This window comes from Zingiber officinale, chromosome 8A, assembly GCF_018446385.1.
Source record: "Zingiber officinale cultivar Zhangliang chromosome 8A, Zo_v1.1, whole genome shotgun sequence".
Lineage (NCBI taxonomy): Eukaryota > Viridiplantae > Streptophyta > Magnoliopsida > Zingiberales > Zingiberaceae > Zingiber > Zingiber officinale.
In genome coordinates this window covers 60,679,207-60,702,837 of record NC_056000.1, presented here as the reverse complement: position 1 = coordinate 60,702,837, position 23,631 = coordinate 60,679,207, and the positions used below count along the sequence as shown (strand labels likewise).

At 35.3% G+C, this 23,631-nt stretch overlaps 2 protein-coding genes across 8 annotated transcripts; one reads left to right on the top strand and one right to left on the bottom strand.

Moving 5' to 3' along the window:
• The first annotated feature begins 731 nt into the window (after nt 1-731).
• LOC122009216 (paired amphipathic helix protein Sin3-like 4) lies at nt 732-10,767 on the top strand. 7 transcript variants are annotated; one of them, XM_042565286.1, is made up of 25 exons: nt 732-1,129; nt 1,548-1,715; nt 1,802-1,970; nt 2,044-2,142; nt 2,224-2,394; nt 2,621-2,930; nt 3,048-3,181; nt 3,535-3,610; nt 3,725-3,754; nt 3,938-4,182; nt 4,284-4,438; nt 4,644-4,768; nt 4,910-5,164; nt 5,287-5,934; nt 6,022-6,110; nt 7,529-8,128; nt 8,206-8,306; nt 8,394-8,532; nt 8,616-8,768; nt 9,045-9,217; nt 9,278-9,389; nt 9,480-9,584; nt 9,879-9,982; nt 10,124-10,233; nt 10,376-10,767. In XM_042565286.1, the coding sequence occupies exons 1-23, from the start codon at nt 1,086-1,088 to the stop codon at nt 9,915-9,917; spliced, it is 4,140 nt and encodes a 1,379-aa protein (XP_042421220.1). In that variant the 5' UTR covers nt 732-1,085; the 3' UTR covers nt 9,918-9,982; nt 10,124-10,233; nt 10,376-10,767. The 7 variants fall into 7 exon arrangements, with proteins under 7 accessions (XP_042421220.1, XP_042421218.1, XP_042421221.1 ...); XM_042565284.1 differs by having other exon boundaries at nt 9,480-9,665; XM_042565287.1 differs by lacking the exon at nt 10,124-10,233.
• A 1,490-nt stretch (nt 10,768-12,257) lies between these two features.
• Nucleotides 12,258-23,309, bottom strand: LOC122009215 (exonuclease 1-like). The gene is made up of 12 exons (XM_042565281.1): nt 23,129-23,309; nt 22,971-23,007; nt 22,712-22,886; nt 22,335-22,413; nt 19,118-19,162; nt 18,895-19,044; nt 18,703-18,817; nt 17,662-17,762; nt 17,070-17,167; nt 16,905-16,997; nt 16,522-16,739; nt 12,258-12,837 (listed from the first exon to the last, which is right to left on the bottom strand). Exons 1-12 carry the CDS (start codon nt 23,204-23,206, stop codon nt 12,485-12,487), a joined length of 1,542 nt encoding a protein of 513 aa, XP_042421215.1. The 5' UTR covers nt 23,207-23,309; the 3' UTR covers nt 12,258-12,484.
• Between the last annotated feature and the right edge of the window lie 322 nt (nt 23,310-23,631).

Below are 23,631 nucleotides of genomic sequence, written 5' to 3'. Positions count from 1 at the left end.
TATATAATTGGAAGTAAGGAAATTAGAAAATTAAAATTAACCATCACATGATAATAATAATAAAAATCTAATATAATGTGGAACTGTCACATCAGCGACTCTCTTAGAGCCGATATCACGGATATGGAAAGAGATAAATATAGATACATAGTTGAAAGCAAATGACAAACAAAAATCTAATATAATAGATTGTGCGTCGTATGATGATGGGAGGAGAGGTGAATATCATTTTTGATATACAATGTTCACCCATTTTTGATATCACTGTGTTTGAGTTATTCTATTTTCCATTGTTTTCACTCGAATTATAACAAATACAAAAGGTAATCTATTTTACCACTATGTTAACTACCTTTAAATAGAAATTTTATATTTATTTTACTATTTAGTATTTGTATTCATGTTAACACGTAGAAAAGAAACTTATTATCGGATAAATAAATAAATATACTAAAATTATGGTTTAATAAATAAATAAATAAATAAATATATATATATATATATATATTACAAATGCAACAGATAAAGACGGTGAGCTTACCGGTCATTCGATAGACGTTCCAGACTCCCAGTGCCAGTGCCAGAAGCAAAACTTCCTACCCTAGAATTCATCACTTTATCTGCCGTCCACTTTCAAATCCAACGGCCACGACAGGAGAACTGGGAGAGCTGGAGGTTTCGGAAACTTCTCGGTTCTATATAAGGGTTTCGTCACCCCATCGCTGTGCTTTTTCTGTTGTTTGGTTTCAAGCCCCTTTCTTCCCCGCTCGCTTCTGCCTCGCCCTCTTCATTTCCATTTCCTGGCGATGGCCAAGACCTGGAGCTCTTTACGCCCTCTTCCTCACCACCAGTACGCCTAATGCTTCTCTTTTCGCGCGAGCTTTCTTCACCTTGACCCCCCAATTCTCGCTGTCAGATCGGGCCGGCCGAATTGGACCCGCCGGTGGAGATCAAGGATTCGTCTTTTTCCAGGTTTTATCTCTGCAATCTCTTGGTAGGGAAGGAGGCGAGTTTACTAAGAGTGTTTGGTTTTCCACTGTCGGTTATTTCATGGGTGCATGTGAGGAACGTAGGAGGAGGTTTTGATGGGTTCTCAGCTCAAGTGGCCAAACGTTTCTCGAGCGGATCTGTAAGTTTCCTTCCTCTTATCCGTATCGGTAGTTTGTGGATTTGTTATTTTTTGAGATTCTATTATTTGGGGGGCTTGCTTCTTCTCGGTTCTTTGTTTTTTCTCTCATAGTTTATATTTTTGCTCGTATATTGTAGTTCTACGAATTTTTAATGCTCATGTTGTCCGATGAAAGTACAAAAAGATTGTCTTTTTTGTGTCGTAAGTAGGTTTATTGTTCTTATTTTTTTTTTCTTTAGGATTTCTGTTTAGATTTAGTATACAAGTTGTTGCAATCATGAAAGGTAGAGGAATACCGATAAAGGCTGCTCATCTGCTTTACTTATTGTTTATGGTGGTTGTCGCCTTTAATTTAGGTAGGGGATGATATGGTTCTTAGATCTGTTGCGATTCAACAGATTTTTGTGTTTCTTTACAGGTCTGGGCAAACTCATATGGCGCCAGCACCTGCGCCTGTTGGAATTACCCCGAAGCTCACAACCAACGATGCCCTAGCCTACTTGAAGGCTGTGAAGGATATATTTCAAGACAAAAGAGAAAAGTATGATGAATTTCTTCAGGTCATGAAGGACTTCAAGAGTCAGAGGTTCAACTCGATTTCCTTTTAACTGATATACTTTTATATTTTTCTTATGACGTTTTTTTTAATGCATTTTATTGGACTCCTTGCAGGATTGATACCAATGGAGTTATTATGAGGGTGAAGGAGTTATTTAAAGGGCACCGAGATTTGATCTTGGGGTTTAACACCTTCTTGCCAAAGGGTTATGAGATTAAGCTACCAGAAGAAAAGAAACCGGTTGAGTTTGAGGAGGCAATTGATTTTGTTAATAAAATTAAGGTATGAAGGTTTTAAAAATTATTCTGTGGCAGAATATTTTTCGCAAGTGCTTTATGCCTTTCTTTGATTGCAGAGCCGTTTTGAGAATGATGAGCATGTTTATAAGTCATTCTTAGATATACTGAATATGTACAGAAGAGAGAACAAGTCAATCCATGAGGTCTATGAAGAGGTAATTTTCTCTAAATTTGTTACATATTTTCTGCCAATACAAATCTGTGAGTTTAACATCTCACAATGAATATCTTCATAGGTAGCAGCCCTATTTTTGAACCATCATGATTTGCTCGAGGAATTCACACACTTTTTGCCAGATGCCTCAGCAATATCTGCTCCACATCACAGATATCCTGGTCATGCTTTTTCACGTCGAGATGACAAGAGCTCTATCATGCTTCCATCAAGGCATTTTCATGTGGACAAGGTACAGACCTTGTCATCATAAATGCTGTGGTTCTGAATTGCAGATGTTTTTTAAAACTAATTGATGCATTTTTGGTTGTGTGGGATAATCTCATATGTTACATCCCTAAATTGCTGGCTACATTTCAGCTATTTATGTATATGCTCGGGCACACACATACATGTGTGTGTATTTTTTTACAACATAGCACTGATTTTTTGAAAATTAACCTTTCCTTTGTTTCCAGCGGGACAGAGCTTATACATCACAAACTGATCAAGATTTCAGTGTTGATTGCCCTGATATAGAGCATGATAGAAAGAGAAGGCGTCCGGATAGAAAACCAGATAATGATAGGAAAGATCATGAACGAGATGAGAAGGACTTGGAGAATGATAGTGGGGATTTAGATAATCTACAGCATAGGCATAAACCTTTATCTCGAAGGCCTGATGATTCTATTGCTGAACATGTGCAGCAAGGAGCTGATGGTCCTGAGAACATTGACATGTATAGCATTTCATCTTCAACAATTGATGATAAAAATGCTATAAAGAGTAAGTCTTTTTATCATGCCAGTTGATTCAGATGTCTTATTCCATTAAGCTACATATGCTTGCATATGTTTCATATATTCTGAATATTTCATCTTTTGCTCAACTTATTTGTGGCAGGTGTATATACTAGAGAATTTAATTTCTGCGAAAAAGTGAAGGAGAAATTGCATCCTGACACCTATCAGGAATTTTTGAAATGCCTTCACATATACAGCAAAGAGATAATAAATAGAACAGAGCTAAAGAATCTGGTAGGCTATTAATACTTGAAATCTTGAATTATATGCAATGTGACCATACTTCACTTAGCATGCCTTAAATAATAGAACCATTTCAATTTGCAATAACCTGTTGAATATTGTAGTATCTAATTAATCTCTCCAGTTTAGATCCCCCAAATGAAACATATCATAGTTGCACCTTTGCACTTGATAGCTTGACTATTATAGTATTCATGTGATAATTTAACATGTGTTGTTAGTGACATGATGCTGTAAAAATTTTTGTTAGTAACATATTTTTTAGCAGATTTCTCAGACATACTCCTGGCGCTTGGAAAGATATAAATTAAGAGATATGCTCTGAAAACTATGTTTGTTTACAGGTAAATGACATCCTTGGAAAGTATCCTGATCTTATGGAAGGTTTCTATGAATTTTTGGCCCATTGTGAGAATATAGGTGGGCTTATACATCTTCATGATGCCAGTAGTGCATCTATTTTTTTTTTCTCTGTTTTGTCTAGATCTTCTTATATGGATTTTCAGATTTTTCTAATTAAAACCTTTTCCGCAGATGGATTTCTTGAAGGGGTTTTCAACAAAAGTATGTCCAAAAATCTTGTCCTTGTTACTTGTTAATGTTAGTTGAAATTGGTAACTATGTTTCCTTCTTAGGAGAGTTATTGATATAAATTCAACAAATTCACTACTTCAAGTAATATCATTTTTCCTGTGCTGTTTTCTACTATGTTATTCCTTGTCCTAACACTACCCTTTTGCAATGAAGGACACATGACTAAGCCTGTTAAGATAGAGGATAAAGACAAAGAAAGGGACCAGGAAATGGTTGAAAGGGAGAAAGATCGTGAAAAGGAGAGAGTCACTGAAAGGGAAAAAGTTGATAAAGGCATCTCACAAAAAACTAATTTATTCTCAAACAAAGAAAAACATAATTTGTGGAAACCAATTTCAGAGCTTGACCTTTCAAATTGTCAGCGATGTACCCCAAGCTACCGCCTTCTTCCAAAAAATGTAATGTTTGTCAAAAAGTTCGAGCATCTGTGCCATCCTTTTGCAATTTAGTCTTGTGTGACTTTATTTTCATCTTTGTTTCTTTGATTGTTGTTTCTCAGTATCCTATACCTCCTACTAGCCACCGAACGGAACTCGGAGAGTCAGTACTAAATGATTTTTGGGTGTCGGTGACTTCTGGAAGTGAGGACTACTCTTTCAAGCACATGCGAAAAAATCAATATGAAGAAAGTTTATTTAGATGTGAAGATGACAGGTGTTGACATAGATCTTTTCCTAGTTAAATTCTCTTTCATTGTAGCCAAGGCCACTTTGTAATGATAAATAATGTCTTTATATTTTGGCTGTATTTTGGCTGTATTTTGTTCTTTGCCTCATCTTATTCATTCTGCACTTTGGTCATTGGGTCTTTCACAGTGACATTTTCTTCCAGTGACATTTTCTTCATGATGTGAATGTAGATTTGAGATGGATATGTTACTGGAATCAGTTAATACAACAACTAAATGCGTGGAGGAATTGCTGGAGATGATGCAAGACCCTGTCAAGCCAGAGAATCCTGTTCATATTGAAGACCACCTCACTTGTTAGTATACATGTTGATTTTGTAGATCTCTCACTATAAAGTATCTTAAGTTTCTTTTAATCATTTAATGTGTTGGTTTGAAATAATGCTTATCTTTCAATTGTTTTGAATTTCTTTGTGTTCTTTTGTCCCTTCAAATAGCTCTGAATTTGAGATGCATTGAACGATTATATGGAGATCATGGTCTTGATGTTATGGATATACTACGGAAAAATGCTAGTCTTGCATTGCCAGTGATATTGACTCGCCTGAAGCAAAAGCAAGAGGAATGGTCTAGGTGTCGTTCAGATTTCAATAAAGTGTGGGCAGAAATATATACCAAAAATTATCACAAATCACTCGACCATCGCAGTTTCTATTTTAAGCAACAAGATTCAAAGAATTTGAGCACGAAAAGTATGTAGTTATTTTATCTTTTACAATTTTTGAAGTGTTATAGAGAAAACATTTATTGAAAGACATTGGTTCCTTTCTTGTTTTGTAACCCTGTTAATACGTCTGCTGTATTTTCTGGACAGCTTTGTTGGGTGAAATTAAAGAAATCAATGACAAGATGAAGAAGGAAGATGACATTCTTCTTGCAGTTGCTGCCAAAAATAGGCATCCAATCTTTGCCAATATGGAATTTAAGTATGCAGATGTAGACATGCATGAGGATTTATACGAGATCATAAAATACTCAAGTGGAGAAGTGTGCACATCTTCAGATCAGTTGGACAAAGTCATGAAATTATGGAGTACATTTTCGGAGCCCTTGTTGGGCATTCCCAATCGAAATCAAAGTTCAGATGCTCTAGATGTAAAACTGAAGGGGTGCTCTGTCAAAACCAGTATCGCAGGTTTGGCTGAAAACAATGTACATCCTGGTGCTACCAAGCAATGTAATGGTGATGGGAACAATCTACATGAACAAGTAGGTACATGCAGACCGGGTTTAGTAAATGAAGATGGGACCAATATTGAAAATTGTTCCCACAATGTGGACCGAGGCACTCGCCATTGTGAAAATCATGTCATTCAAGGAAGAGTGCAGAGTAGTCCTCCTATATCTGATGAAGGTACTCGAGCAGCTGTGCTAAACGTTCTTGCAGAACATTTTCCAGGTGGTAACAATGTTGCAATTAGAGCTGAAGTTCACACCAGAACAGGCCTGGAGAATACATCAGGTATGAATTCAACTGTTACTTGTTCTTAGAAACTATCCAATTTTTGTTTTCACTTTTTTCTCACCATCTGTCATTTTGCTTTGGAAGGGATCACTGGCGCTTTAAGAACAGTGCATCTTGGAACAGAGATTCTAATGGAAAATCAAGTAACTAGTGAAATGTTACCTACAGTGGAGGTGCTAATTTCTGCTCGATAGTTTTTTTTTTGCTCAACCCCACTAACAACTTTGATATATATTTTAATCATTAATTTAACCCATTTTTTTATTGCTTGAGCTATATATTACACCCCTTATTCTGGCTTCTCCCAAATCAAGCACCTCTATTTTTATTTATTATTATTATTTTACATCTTCCTTTAGAGTGTGATTTGTGAATGAAACAATGTAGGGAGTGTAATATGTAAAAAAAGCAAAACTTAGGTATGCGCCTATGCCTGCTGGAAAATCTGCTGAAAACCTAAATGAACCCATTGTGATATCTACCCAAACACTAAGTACCAAAATTATCTCTTTTTTATTATATATAAATTTTTCTATGGTCCTAAATTAATTATTTTTATGAAAAAGTGTGGATTTGTGAGAGTGAGTGCTACACCTAGTTTTTTTTTTTTAAAAAAAATTCTCTTTGAGTTGAAATGGTTTAAAATGGATCATGAAGGTGATTTTGCACGAACATTTTAGGACTCAATGCTTGCCAAAAATATTAAATACTTTACTTCTTGAACTCCTTCGAACTAAGATCTTCTTACAATATGGGTACTGTAGGGTCATCAAAGTGGTTTTGAAAACAAAAGCACTTTCTTGTCCTTAACTTGCTAGAATACGAAACAAGAACATATTTTTGCTTCTTGGACTCTCAAGAACCTATATTTGCCTTCAATTTTACCATATGGGTAGTGCAGTATCAGCAAAGTGATTTTGCGCCTTGGGTCCAAACACCTTGTCCCAGATGTTGTTCATGATAAAAAGGTGTTTGTTGCTCCTGTAAAAAGAAGAGATTATATTGATGCTCCTTAGCCTATCAGGAGTCTGCTCATATTTGCTTTTATACCAGTTGTATGTGTAGGATGACTATGCAATGATCAAAGCATAAGATAAAATCATATTTTTTGCTTATTAGACTCTCCCAGGAATTTGTGTCTATTCTCATTTTGGCTATAGGAGCAATGTAGGGTCATCATGGTGTTCTTGGTAGTTTTGTATTTGTCAAAAATGTAAAAATGAAATCACAAATTATTTCTACTAGAAATAATTTGTATTTGTCAAATTATTTCTGGTAGAATAATTTTGATCTTATCTTTTCTAGGAATCCTGCACATTCATCTTCACATTCTCATTTGTTATGAGTTTTCTAAATTGCCTGTTATTTTTTTAATTAAGTATGATGGATTGTGCCCTATTTTATAAAAGCATATTTCATCTAGGATAACACAACTATCACACAACTTCCAAAGCTCATCTCCATTTTCAACCATCGATTACTTATCCTCCTATGACGGTGTCCATGACCCTTTGACTTTGCAAGTGAACTTTTATGTTTTAACTTAGAGATGACAATTTCATGTAAACTCAATGTTGTCTTTGTGTGATAGGTTGGAAATTCTGGAAAGCTAGGTATATCAGCAAATGGTGGTGGCAGTGTGGAATGCAACAACAATCTCAGGCGTGAAGGTTCTGCTTCACTTAATAATCTCAAAATTGAAAGAGAAGAAGGTGAATTGTCACCTACTGGAGATTTTGAAGAGGATAATTTTGTGGCTTTTGAAGATGCTTCTGTAACTGCAGCCCCTGAGCAAAAGGATATTTCTAATGCTGAAGTTGATGATGAGGATGAAGAAAGTGCTCAACGGTCCACTGAGGTCAGTGAAAATGCATCAGAGGCTGGTGAGGATGCATCTGGCAGTGAATCTGGCAATGGTGAGGAATGTTCCCCTGATGATCATGAGGAAGATGATGATGCAGAGCATGACGATCATGATGTAAAGGCTGAAAGTGAGGGTGAGGCTGATGGTATGGTTGAGGCACATGATGCCGAAGGGGAAATTACATCATTACCATATTCAGAAAGATTTATTAACACAGTGAAACCTCTTGCAAGACATGTGCCTGCAACATTACAGGATAACCATGATATATCTTCTAGGATATTTTATGGAAATGATTCATTCTATGTGCTGTTTCGGCTTCATCAGGTAAGGCGGTCTGTCTATATTTGAATTCTTTGAGCTCATGTTTGCAGCAGTAGACTATGAATGCCATTTTCATGCAGATGCTATATGAAAGGATACTCTCTGCTAAGACAAACTCATCAGCTGCTGAAAATAAATGGAGAAGTTCTAAAGATTCAAATCCTCCTAATCTATATGCCAAGTACTGTCACAGGACTACCATGTTCCTCATTTATTTTGGTTTTATGGATTCTTATATATACGAGTCTTACAATATATGACTTTGCAGATTTATGAGCGCCCTATACAATCTACTTGATGGTTCTTCTGACAATACCAAGTTTGAAGATGATTGCCGATCTATCATAGGAACTCAATCTTATGTACTTTTTACACTAGACAAGCTAATTTTTAAAGTCGTTAAACAGGTGCCTTATTTGAATATGATAAATAAAAGGTCTTGAAAGTGGTTATTCCTCTTAACATAGAGCATTTGCATGTTTGCTTTCAGCTTCAAGCAATAGCCTCAGATGAAATGGATATTAAACTTCTCCATCTATACTTGTATGAAAAATCAAGGCGAGCTGGGAGGTCTTTTGATGTAGTTTATCATGAAAATGTTCGGGTACTTTTGCATGATGAGAACATATACAGATTTGAATGTGTGAGTTGCTACCTTTTTTTGTCAATATGCTTAGTGACACAAACTTCCACTTATGGCTTCATTTATTTTGTTTGTACTAACTGAGACTGGTTGCAACAATGAATTTTATTTATATTAAGAGAGAAGTAGCTTCCTTGATTGTAAAGAGTGAAATAGAAGTCTCACTCCAAATATTCATTATAAGAGTCAATGCACATAAAACATAAAACAGTACTAATCAGCTAATTTCTTTTGTAATTGTTTTTTGATTTTCATACAATATATTTTTTTTTCCAGTTTTCTCAATCCTCGGATGTGACCCAGCTGTCAATCCAGCTAATGGATTATGGACATGAAAAACCTGAAGTTACTGCTGTATCATTAGATCCCAATTTTTCTTGCTATCTGTACAGTGAATTTCTCTCAAGTGTCTCAGTTAGGAAAGGATTATATGGTGCCTTCCTGGGAAGGTAAAGTTATTTACACATGTTCTTATGGTAGTGAATGTTTTGACTTGATATGTTTTGCAGGAACAAGCGTAAATATGGCAGAGCTGATGAGTATTCCACTATTTGCAAGGCTATGAAAGGAATTCAAGTACTCAATGGTTTGGAGTGCAAGATATCTTGCAGTTCGTCTAAGGTACTCCATTGAACTTCTGCAAGCTTAAGTCTGCCAATCTCTTTAACCTGCAAATCCAATAACTTGGGTAATTTTTGCTTGTCTTCCTAGGTTTCTTATGTGCTAGATACTGAAGACTTGTTATTCCGAGTGAGAAAGAGAAGACGGTACTCAAGTAGAAGGATCATATTAAATAGCCAAGCACACCCCATACAAGTAAATGATTCTAAAGTACAGCGCTTCCATAATTTCATATCCAGTTTCATGTCAGGTTCCTAATGCATTTTGCCTCTAGTGGTATGATTTTTCTCTCATAAAGAGGGAATAGTATTTTCTCCATTGTTTCTATTCATTTGTTTCCAGCATCTAGTTTTGTCCCAGGAATCTCTGTAACTTGTTTCTGTCAGTTATTAGGATATGATTTTAAATATGAGAAGGTATGCGATGTCCGATATGTGCAAAGCTTAATCAGTCTGTAATTACAATGTATTTGTCTTCGTCATTTCTTAGGTGGTCTCTGAATTGAGTCAAACACACCAACAAGCTTGATGGATCTTCTAGGTGGCTTTACTTTGACTACCTTCCATTTCCAGATAGCATTTGGTTGCATTCTGGTACATACATCAGCATATAAACATTATTCTAGTGTTTTTTCCCCTTCCATAACAAATTTGTACATATGCAGCCCCTAACTTTCTTCTCATATGATGCTTAATTTACCTCCACCTTATGTTAACATTTTGCTAGTCAACCAGAGCAAATATGTAAGCATTCAGATGTTAAATGTTTATTCTGCTACATTAAGCACTTCAGGTGCTCATGTCTGTTCAAGTTGCTTATGTGGACATAGGTTCAGGTTGACAAGGTAAATTTTTTCCTTCTAAACATGTCTTCTAAATGTAGTGTCAAGAGAGATTATCGAACAAGGAAAAATTTTTAGCATTTAGTTCACCCTTTTAATCAGATGTGATAATTATATGTTACAAAACTTATTCAACTATATGCAGATAAAGGACTGAATCACCAATATTCTTAGCATCCAAATCAATATATGCAAAAGCTTTTGCGAAGCTCTCAGAGGCAATCTCTTTCCCCACAATAATAGCTTTCTCATCGTGCATAATCTTTTATTGTTTTTTTTTTACTGGTGCGGTTGATAAGAAAATTTCATACTGGACTTGATTGATTAAAAATCAGTTATATTACTCTTACTTTTCATTGTAGACATCTTTGTCTGCAAGGATTATTTTTAAGATTTTCATGGTATTGAAATGATTGCTCACATCTTTGTAACTGTTAATGTGTTAAGGTGATGGATCTACTAACGTTTCAATAATCTCTGTAGCAACTCAGACAACTGAATTAAGCTCTAATGTTGATGAGGTCCTGTTACCTCTCATTGTTGCTGTAGTGACTAATGGCTCTAGTAATGTTCAACTCATTTATGTTGATATCGGAAAACCTTTCTTCTCGATGATAAACTAGTTATCAATTTCAATCATCAAATAATATTCACATCCTACCTTCCCCATCTCTTTAACAATATGCTTCTTTGGCAACTAGTCCTCTGGAGTGGAGTGGCTGAGCTCTAATACCATTTATTGGATAGCAAAGAGAGGCTAGGAGGTGAATAAACTTGTTTACTTGTGTTGTTTGTTGTCTACAATGATAGTATGTGCAACAAAAATATATAAAATAATAAATCAACAAGAGTACAAAATAAAATAAAATAGCAAACCAAAGACAATGATTTAACATCTGTCAGTGGAATACTCTTTGAAAATTCTAATATCTTTCTTGTTCATGCAAAATGTGATAATGTGCATACCGAGTGTTCTTCCAGTCTCACGGTGAGAAGATAAATCAAACATTGAGTGATCCTCTAAATGGGAGGGTTATTTATCTTAGTCACGACTTGAATCCTTGTCAATTGATACAAGGCTACCACTTGAACCCTTGTCCATTAACATAAGGCTACCACTTGGGTATCAAGTTAACTACACCATGACAACACTGGAGGTGAGAAAACTTCTTACGATTTTATCTCCTTACAAAAGAATAACAAGTTGAGAAAGAGAAGAATATACAACATAAAGAATGAACTTGGAATGATTTTTTTTAAAGGGTATTCGAAGTTGTTGGTTGTTAACCTTGGCTACAAGGTGTTGTATTTATAGCCTCGTTAGATTCTACAAGTATTCTATTTGTTTGCGTAGCAGTAAGTTGACTGGAAAATAAAATTAAAAATAGAAAACAGATTATTGTTCACGCATTAAAGGAAAGATTTTAATTGAAAAAAAACTAATAGAAAAATATAATGCCTTTTATTTTTTGAAGATATTAATAAATTAATTTAGTCAGCCTCAAACAAACCAGTAAAATAAATATTAATTGAAAAATATATAAAAATTTCAAAGCTATACACTAAAAGTATCAAATCCACGAAAAAATTAAATGTAATAAACATAAACTTATTTAATAATAAAATATTTTAAAAACCGTATGCCTATTGAATTATTTAATTCAAAATTAAGTAGTATCAATTAACAATTTAAAAATAAATTTAACATAAATACAGATTTTCAAAACCAAAAGAGGGAAAGGATACTAATTGAAAATGCTACCTTAGATGAGAATAGAACGTCGACATTTGATCTCATGTTTGTCTAAGCTCCCTAATCATCATCTTCAATACTCCTGCTGTCTGTCTGGTCTTTTAATCATCATCTTCGATACTTGTGAAACTAGCGTAACATCAAAACTTAAGCCTCACTGGAAAATTGCTAAATTATACATTGTCTACGCAATCAATGATTGATTACTTAATGGAGCAGTAAAGTGATTCTATTTCCCAGTTAGATATCACACAACACCAAGTATTAGTCGCTGAATGTGATCATGCAATATCACATATAAGACAAGTGATTAAGATGAAAGACAACTCAACCAAGTGGCTAATCATTTAACTTAATGAACCAATCAATAAGGCAGTCAGGCAGATAGTAAAAGATGATTCCAAACTTTTGGAGGCATTCTGCAACCTAAAGCTCTCCAGAACCTCAAGACAGCGAAAGCCGTGCTAAAGAAAGATGTGAGGATGAAAAATGTAACATAAGTTATTGTAGCAAACGCTGGAAAAACTTGAGTATACCATTTTTCTCATTTCTTAAGCTCTGTTTTTTCTCTGTCTTCACTTTGGGCTTCTTCTGAATCTTGTCCTTTTCAGCTTGTGGTGTTACGGGATTTGATTGCATGCTTCTCTGCGATGATTCCGGCACGAAGAAATTGATTTTTTCTGGACCACTTTTTTCCATTTTCCTCCTCTTGAATGGATTGTTATCAGGTACCAAGGAAGTTTCACTCAGTTCAATCTCTTGTACTCGTTGGCACTCCTTCGGTGCAACCAACTTGCTTAGTGCTACAGCTTCTTTAATATACATGGGATCCAACTGTGTGACCCTTGTGATTACTAAACGCATCAATATACATTAAGAGATGAGTAAAAGAACATGAAATGGTAATGCAGATATCATGCGGAATGGTGACTAGGGAAAATAGATACTTGGGCTATTTGCTTTCATAAAATATAATATTTGTTGGAAAATAGTTATCAGTTAGTTGGAAAAGTGAGTTCTAGCAATTGTCAATCTTGAAGCACATGATTACTTTCCTTGAGGTTTGATTCAACTCCGCCAATGTGAAACCATTATCTGACATTTTCTTTGGATACAATAAGATTGGTTGTCATTCTTTGAATTGCACTGCAGAGAAAAAACCTATGATCCACCTCTCTTGGAAACACCACCACCAAAATTTGACATCCAGAATATGCAATTTAATGGATGGAGATGTCCACAAAGAGGAAGTGGATTGCTATTGCTTGAGGGAGATAGATGACTTGATGATTGTTGCATTCTTACTAAATTTGATGCATTCAAATTATAGACTTATCTTAAGCCCTTAGATATTTAGACGATCCAAATCTCACTGTCTAAGGCACTAATTCACCCAAACTTATTATGTCAATGGAAAGTCTTTTAAGAAACACCTCTTTTAGGAAAACCCTTTTAATATGGTGTATATATTCGGATTCAGAAATTTTAGGATGTCACGAATAAGTGATTGACCTTCATCAAATCCACCCTCATTATTTATGTGGATCCTAGAACTTCCAATGGCCGCAACTCCTTGCTGCCAATTATCACTGAATAAAACTTAGAGAACCTTCAATTAAGCAACCAAACATAATCATCAAACATACAAGACCTTCATGAACATCTTTATCATATCATTTGTTACATGAAAAGGAAACTTTGCAACATATGAAAAAACATTGAAAATATGAACATGGAAGAGCTTAGTGGAGTCCAATAGAAGCTTGGCAACATACTTGAAGTTGAAAGGTAGATTTCAAGATCTGGGTTTGAGCTTGTGGAGAAGCTCATGACTTAGGTTTGAGCTCGTGGAGAAACATTGAGCAATGTTTGGTAAGACATGCTTAGTGATTCAAATTTGAGCTGGTTTAGTCCTTTTAGCATGCCCATATCAATTTTATAAACATCAAATCGAGACCAAGGTAGACCCAAACCCGGGCGAGGTCCGAACCGAACTCGGCCCAGAATAGGCCGGTTGTCCATGGTTAATCGATTAACTGACACCTAAATAAAAAGAAATCAGACCCTTGGAATGGAAGGGCAAACGTGTATTCTCATGCAACCAAGGAGGACACTATTGAAACCAATGTCTAAGAGGAAGGCACCCAACTAAGGATAAGAGAGGAAACTCAAGCTTAGGGAGAGCTTTTAAGATAAAACTTAAGATATCATTTTATAATGAAATTCTTTTTTATTATAATAAAAAAGCATGTTAGAACTAAATTTTATGATTTTAGTGCTCCTTATCATGAAAAATTTAAGGGCAATTCTAAATTATGTCATGGTAGACCTACCTCAACCAAGGATAGAAAGCTAGAGAGAAATCTAGATAAGAATCCTAAGAATGATAAACATATTCCTAGAGAGAATAAGATTCAAACTAGACATGAAAAATCAAGAATTGAGGATTTAGAGATGGAAAATTAAGTATCGAGTTTAAAACTTAATAAATTAGAGAAACCCCCTTGGAAAATGGAAAATGCATTTAGTGGTTAAAGAAAGAAAATCTAGGATTAGACAAGAATTATCCAAGGACAAAAAAAAAGTTTGGGATACAAACCAATGTTCAAAGAGAGTATGACATCCCATCATAGAATTTCATACAACTATGAAACCAATCCTAGGTGTAGCCGTGTAGGAGTGGAGTCAAGGTTGTAAGGGAGGTATCCCTAATGTTGATTTGGATGAAATTAGCATGACTAAGATTTCTAAAGAGCCCAGAAGAATCATTAGAAAGATATTTGGAGGTTATCCTTGGTAAATACGCAATATACTCAAGAAGCTTTAATAGGTGTTGGTTTTTAAGAGTATTAAGTATGATGCCTTCATACTAAATGGATTTAAAGTGTTAATTTAAATTGAAAAGGAAGTTAACCTAACCATAATAAAGACGACACTTTAAAGTATTTTCTAAATATAACCATAAAGTACTTCGAAAATTGAAAGTGAAGTATTATAAAACAACGATTAGACCTGTTAAGTTATATGAGATTAAATTTTAGGCTATGTAGTAAACACACAAGTAAAAGATGAGAATTATAAAAATGAGGATGTTAAGGTGGATGTGACATACGAAGATGGACAACATAAAAAATATTTTAAAAAATTAGAATTATACTTGTTGAGGAAAAACTCCTAGAGATATATTTAAGAGGATAAAAAACATATACTCAAGTCAATCAATAATGTAAGAGGATCCATATAGTTAACTTTATTTAGTGGGATAGACTTGATTGTTATTATATCATCAGTTGTAGTCAAAATTGTTCATTGTATCATTGACTTGTGGCCATGGTTTTACTTCACATCACTGGCTTGTAGCCATAGTGTTACTTACCTAGTTTCATATTCTCTTTTGTTTTTTGAACCCAATAGAGGTGCTCTCCGCCCTTATTTTTGGAAAGAACGTGTGGGATAGATAGAGTTAGGTTAGAGGGTATGCCTTAACCAAGGCTTTCTTTTCCTTTCTTATTCTTTCCCATTGTCGCCTTCATTGATAGCAAGATATTTTCCATAAGAACTCTCGGTAAACATTAGCAATGTATTGTTGAGTCTTCTTGGCATCAGCATGACAATGACTCAATATTGGATCCCTTGTCATTTCTCATCTTTTTTTATGGCAGTTATTCTTTTATTGACAAAGCATGTATCGAATCTATTCTCGGTAAATTGTAAAAAATTCCTTCAACTACAACTCATTGCCACATTCAAATCATAAAAATATACTTGTATATTTTGTTGAGATTCTCTTTAATATTTAGCAAGTTGTTGTAGAGATTTTAATAGCCAAGTGGTGCACACATTTTCTTCTTTGTTAATACTTTTATCTGTGGATGCTAGTGTTTGGTGCTTGGAGATGCACAACAAATTCAATTTTTGAAGATGGTCAATCATGAATTTGACCAAAACTTTTCCACATTGATTTTGGATTCTAACTATTTGACTTGTTCTACCCAATTTGCATCAATATGACTTAATCTAAATTGTTTCGGGTTTGAGTCCACTTAAAAATCACGATCATCTAACAAAGCAAAATTAACATTAATAAAAACTATAAATCGCTCAGACATAACATTACTTTAAATTAGACTCGTGTTAACATTTAATTAACCCAAAAATGGCCATATAGTGTTGATATCCTTCATATTTAAATGTCATCAAATAAATATACTACAATAATTAAACTCAAATTTGTTACAATGTTTAAAGGACACTATTAGAAACATCATTCAATAAATGTTTTAAAAAAGATAAACCCTAATGGAATATGTGCAAGAATTTTGAAAATTTAATTTTAAAGTGGCAAATATGTAAAATAATACTTTTATAAAGACATGCGATCTTTCCTAATTCCAAACGATAGTGTCAAGTACTCTTAAATATAGCTGGTAGCAAAAAAACTGGGATCCTATTTCTTGGTGTTAAATGATATGTATCAGTAGCATAATATGATTGGTAAGGTTAATAAAGAAGAGCTGACTAAATGTAGACAAACTTACATTCAATATCCTCCTCGTCGGTTGGCTGAGACAATAACATAATGCAGCTATCCTCTTCAAAAGGTATTTTGAGTTCATCGGTAGGAATAGAGTTGAAACAGGGGGTGCTGGCTGAGCCCGAGCATGCTTCCACTTCAGGGAGGTAATCAAATTCTTGCAAGGTAATAGGGTTTAACTTTCCTTCTGCAATAGCAGCAGCTACTGACCGCTGGAGTTCCCTTATTTATAATCAAGGAAAATTTTCTCAAAAATAAGAATTGGAGATACTTTGAAGAGGACCATTGGATCAATGAAAAACAAATATACTTCAATAGATAACTTATACCTTGGTTTGGTAAACAAAATTTTAAAAATGTTAAGAGATTTTTTTTTATGTAGGATACGGTCCCAGAAGATCCAGGTCGCCAGTTAGTAACTCAAGGTGCTCCCCATCCAAAGGTTTCAAATGCGTAAGTGCTCGAGTTACAGCATCATATCTGCAAAAATAAATAAATAATGAATGAACCAAGACTCTAGAAGAGAAAAATTTGTTGCATTGCATGTCTTACACACGAGCATGCTGAAAGACTGCTACTGCTTTTCTGAAAGAATCACAATAATGTTCTGGCATCTTATATCGCTTCTCAAGCTTCAAAACTGAAAGTACCTGAAACAATATTAGAACATTAGCATGAGTAAATGATCAAATATCAGTTACAGTAATTCCTATCATATTTCTGATGGATTCCAAGACATTTCTTATTATCATCAGCTATAACTAGTGATACAAAATAAAGAAATAAAAAATGACTAAACATTTTTGCAATTGAAGCCGAAGCCTAATGGCATGTATGAGAAATTCAACCAGATAGTATAGGTGCCAAAATGAACAACAGAAACTGGATGGTCCATCTGCCAATCTTTGCACAGAACACTACATGCTGCTCCTACAGCCCACTAGAGTAATAGTTTCCAAACACTTGATCAATGATACAGAAACAACCAATCAAACTCGAGTCATAACTTCTTTAACATCCAAATATGCTTATTAGGACTGCAAGATTCATAGGCTCACTAAGAAGGAACATTTGATTCTTGTTTCTATGAGATTTGGTGATAATGATTTGACTTAAAACATAAGAATGGAACAAACAGGCTTACACGATCCAAATTTTTATACTTGGCAACCAGAGAATAAGCTCTTTTAATTCCAATGCCTGGGATAGAAGGAAGGAAATCACATCCAGCCAGCACACACATGCCTGTCAACACATGAGAAGACCTTGAGAATTATCATTAACCATTTTAATAATAAACCTAATGACTAACAAAATTAATAGAAGACTAAGAAATTTAAATCACATATAATACATAACATAATTATGATTCTTTAAATAGAGGTATGCACTATAAATTGATGAAAATCAAGGAAAATAAGGACCAACCTGGATATAAAGGGGACAAACCGGTAAACATATATTCAGCTAAATTAGAGATTAGTGTGAACTAGCAAAATCAGGTTGCCCAACCAAAAGATATCGAGTCCAGAATTTGGATGAGCTGATCAGCATTCGTTATTCCTTAATATTTAATGTTCTTTGCAGATGGGAAAAAAAGGGTGTAATAACAGAAAATTCGAACAGAGTAAAAAGCATGTCAATTAAGTCACTATTTTCCTTGGTCAGGCAGCAAGTACAGATAACAAAAGCATCACTGAAAACATTTTAGATTTTGAAGGGTTGATATGAAAGTCGTCTCCATATTCAAACAACATTGCAAATCAAATTACTTGGATGTCACCTAACTGTGCCACCACCTGTATCTGTAGTTAACAGATGAATTTGTCACTGAAAAAGGTTATTACAAGTTGACTCTTTAGCTTTATCATAGTTTTGAGCTTCATAGAAAATGTCATTGGCACATAAACTAAAAAAAGCTATAAGTTACTTCTTTTGGTAACTTGTAAAATTGATTTCCAGAAAGCTATATATATTACTCCATCAATGGCATATAAAGTGATCCAGGTCAAAAAAGTTGTTATAAGTTACCTCTTTAATTTTATCATAGCAAGTTAGAGGTGCAAACCATTATTAATTGAGTTTTCAGTGATTACTTAAATCAAACCTTGAATTTGGAACAGATTTTACAGAACTACTTAAGAATAATAGTTGTATTAAAATGCCTAATAAATGCAACTCTGACCTGTGAGCAATTCTTTATCAAAGTCTTTGAAAGAAAGTTCATCAGAATCAGTGTCGAAGAGTCTATCCATAATAATTTCCTCTCCGTATCCATAACGATCCATCTTGAATACAATCTGGAACAAAAGATTCTGATCAGTCACTCTACGAAGTCAAGAAAAAAAAACACTAGAGGATGTTCTAGCATTTATACAGCTTGGCAACCATATGCTATGAGGTCACTGTCTTCTGTAATTATAGCAGCAATGCCACCTTGATCAGGTTCACGCGAAGATAAATATGCTAATTGAGCATCAGCCTCATAAGGAGCAACAACGAACTCAATAGATTCTGATCTTAGTTTCTGTAATAAAAAATATGCATTAATTAATTGGCATCAAACATAGGGATATAGCTTGTTATGATGGTAACTTTACCTGAATCAGTTTATATGCCATTGATGGAGTAACATGTATAGCTTTCTGGAAATACAATTTCACAAGTTACCAAAAGAGCATCAAAAAGGAAACATATGTAGCTACGAACAGGATAAATGATTACAGTAAAACTGACATCACTCTTATTCATTCAGTGAACAAAATAAGCATGCTCAATTTACTAGATAATGCAGAGAAAACTAGCAACTTAACAGAACTTTGAAAAGGATCAATAGTGCCTCACCATGATACTCCTTTGCCACGTCACACGTTCCAACAATAATTATTTTGACCTCATCCCCCGTAGCAATTCTAACTTGCCAATAGCTTGATCTCAAGTCAAGGTTCATGAACCATGATGCCTTATTTAATTTGTCCATCAAATGTTGCACTAAAGGGACTGGATACTTGTTTTTCTTCGTCACCTTGTTCAAAGCACAATAGTCGATTCACATTCTCAAGAAGCCATCTTATTTCCTCTAAATAACAAAGGGGCATTGGCTGGAGCCTTGGATGGTTGAACAAGTCCTACCTCTAACAACTCATTCAATTGTTTTCTCAATTTATCAAGTTCAAGTGGAGACAAGCAATAAGAGGGCCTTGAAGGAGGAACAATACCAAGGATCATCTCAATCTTATGGTCTATAGCTCTCCTCAGTAGCAAGCTTTTTGGCAAGTCTGGTGGCATCACATTCAACAAACTCTCTCAAAATTTCAACACAATAGGCAACTCAACCTTCTTATCAAATTTGATCTCAATTGAGGCAGCCAAATAAGTTTCTTTACCCCGCTTCAAAGCTTTCTCAAGTGACAAGGCAGATATGACTTCTATTTTCTGCTTATCTAACCCTTACCATGAGGATGCACACATTAAACAAAGCAAGGGCTTACATCACCATTACACCATCCAAGTGAGGCATGTGTTAGAATTAAATCAAAATCCTTAAGTGGAATTACCATCATATTTGTCTTTCCAACCAAATTGCCAACAACTACAAGGACATTGTAAATCATACCCACAACAACCTATGCTTTTGCATTCATCTATTTGATGTAACTTGGGCATTTTGCTCACTGATAGCCCATATTGTTGCACAAGTTTGGCAAATACAGAAGTATGAGTACCACCAGTGTTAACCATAGCATGGATAGCCTTCCCATTCACTTCAGCAATGTGCAAGAGTAGCAACTTCCTGTTTTCGGCTTTTGAAATTTTCCTCTACCATGAGAGTATTTAACTTCTCTTATTTGGGAAAATCCTTGGCTGGATGAGGCCCACTACACAAGAAGCAACCTTGGTTATTCTTGTAGTTGTTCTTGCCTTGGGAGGTAGCATGATCATTCTTGCCCTTCCACTAGTTGTTTTCCATGTCTTTCTTCTTACCATCCTTCTTCCACTCCCCTTTCTTATCCTTTTGATTGTTCTTGGATTTGGAAGATGAAGGGGTGTTTGGATTGTGTTTGTTTACTTGAAAATCAACCAAGGCATCGGTAACAACAATTGTCCTAGAAAGGGATTTCATATTCTGGCTTTGAAGTTTTATCTGTGCCCAAGGCTACAAACCATAGAGGAAATTATACAACTTGTCCTCCTCAGATATAATCTAAATCTAAAGCATTAAATATCTGAATTCTTTAACATAATACCTTACAGTCCCCTTTTGTTTAAGACGTTTTAAACTATCTCGTGCAACCCATGAAGTGTTGCTTAGAAGGAACTAATCCTTCATTTCCTTCTTCAACTGATCCCAGTGTCAATTGTTGGCTCACTAGCACTAGCATCATCTACCATACAAGTTCTCGACTATAATTTCACATCACCCGCAAGGTACATGCTAGAAATTATCACTTTGTTGATTTCTAGCAAAAAAAAAAGGCACCCGGTGCACGAAACTCGCGTTATGCGGGGTCCTAAGGAAGAATCAATTGTACGCAACCTTACCCTATTTTTTTGCAAGATGCTGTTTCTAGGATTCGAACCCATGACCTTTTGGTCACAAAGCAACAACTTTATTATTGCGCCAAGACTCCCCTTCTTGTTGATTTCTAGCACTCTAGCAATAATATAATAATGCTCCATGTCCTACAACAAATTAAATTATCAATTTTCAGCACAAATCATCATTGTTGTCTTTGCAGATTTGTGTCATTTCCTCAACTAGAGAACTCTGGATTTCATCCACATCAGCCTCCAGATTAGCAATCTTCGCAATCAGATTAAAATCATCTTCTCCCTCAAGAACAAGTGTAGTATGGATCAAGCCTTCAATTCTCGTCATTCTTTACTTGATATTGTTGTTGCCTCAGGCTATCTTCTGTGTGCTTTTGTATCAATTGTCACAAGGTTAATTTTCTACCTTAGAAATTCCAACAGTGTGGCAACCAAGTTCAACACTTGATTCGGCAAAGCAATATTTCACACAATCCTCATAGGAAAGCTACAAACACATATAGTTAAACGAGATTGTTTAATTACAAGCAAAAGCAACACACAATCTAATCTATCAGGTTGCATTGCATGTGCTCCCGCATGCCTCGACTTGCATTTGTCAAATGTGCTTGGCTAAATGCTCAAATCCATCATGTCAATCCTTACATTTGCTAGTAAAAACTAAAGTCTGCCTCATGCCCAACTTGTGCCTCAACAGCCATGCACACTGACACAATTCTTGGTACTGCTTGGCATGCTCAACTCACATGCCTAATAGGCTGGATCAAAGGAGCAGCACCCAAATCCTTATGCCCAACCATGCCACCAAGTTCAAGTGGCTAACATGTCACTACTTAGCTCCTAGTCCCAATTATCAATGTCATGTTCCTACAAGGCTAATATTACATTTGTGCTTTATCTTAGTTTCTAATAGGGTCATCTTCAGATTGATTTCTCAAAATGGACAAGATACCAAGTTGAATAATTTTGGTTTTCATATCCAACATTAGTTACATATTTAAATTTGTATATTAAAATCAGAATCTTGGGTAAGTACTATTTTCTTTGCAGTATTTGAATCTTTTTCAAGGTATACTAATTTATGTCATAACCTAAGAATCAGTAAAAAATGAATGTTTCAAAAGAAGAATTTTTTAGAAACTAAAGGAGTTGAGGGCTTTTTTTTCAGTTTTAACTGCCACTTATGTGAACGGACATAAGTTTCAATAGTTTATTGAAACGTCTTTCTGTTTCAGTAACTTATTGTGTATAAAAGAGACATCTTACTCGGAAAAACTCAGCTGCATCAGCAGCATTGCCCTCTTTAAGCTTTTTCTTTGCCATCTCAAGATTAGCCTTCCTTCGGCTAAATCAAAGTAAATTTCTGTCAGACACAAACTCTCAAGACATACAGCTTATACTGACAATTAAGTATTACAAAGGTAAAAAAAATTGAAAACCCAAAAAAAAAGTTCTATTTATATTCCATTTTCAGCAATTTGTCTGAGTATAATTAATAAACACCAGGGAACTAGCTAGGCGTAAAAAAAGATGGCATATGTTCTAAGCTACCTCCTATCAATATGATATACACGAGTAAGAAAAGGGACAAAAGAATTGTAGCTAGCTTCTAAACATTCTCTTTTTGTATCTCTTTTACTTGCCTCTGGCGTTCGTGCTCCGTGGCTGACTTACAAGGGATTTTGCCACCGTCAAATACTACCACTGGGGTTATCTGATGATGCCGGAGAAGATTAATATGGTGCATGAAGTAACTGAGGTACCTATTCGCTACATCCCCCGATATGTCCAAGCAAAGTTGCATGCTACAAGAATAAGCTACCAAAAACAAGGAAAAAGGAGACATTTTAAAACATTTAACTTTCTCAAAGCCAAATGAGGCATTTTGCAGCAGTGGCTCACCTCCTTTGTGAAGCCATGAATAGGCATCAATGCCGACCTGACCAAGAAATAAAAAGGAAAGATAAGCTAAAGAAAACCCTAAACAGACCATCAGAAATCGATTCGAAATTTCAAATGCGCAAAAAAGGTCAATGGGGAATGTCCTGCTGAAGATCTACCCGTTTGCCGGCGTACTTCTTGATGTGGACAGGGCGGATGAACGGCTTGAGGAATCTGAGGAGGTTCTGGATGCCCATCTTCGGTCCGCGGCTGCCGCCCTAAGTTTGCTCCGCTGCGGTGGAGGATATTGAAGGTAGGCGGCGGCGCGCGTTTGGGGAGGAAGCGGAGAAAGGAGTAATCAAAAACAGGCACCGGGGTTAAAATGGCCAATTTGTTCCGCCACTTCGTTACCTTTTTGTTTTTGTTTCCCTTTCCGCACTTCGTGCTTTTTCCCGCCTTATTATTTCAGGGAACTTTTCACGATGCCCCTATCTTTTAATTTCTTTCTGAAAATGCGCCCAACCTTTGTAAATTGTCAAAAGGACCCCTCATTTATTTTTTTTTGAAAGGACGGCCCATCAAATATTTTCTTCAGATAATACTCTTATTATTGTAGTCAACTAATCTTTAGATTTTAAGCACGATAAAGTCAATCGTTGACCGTGTTTTTGCTTGACCATTC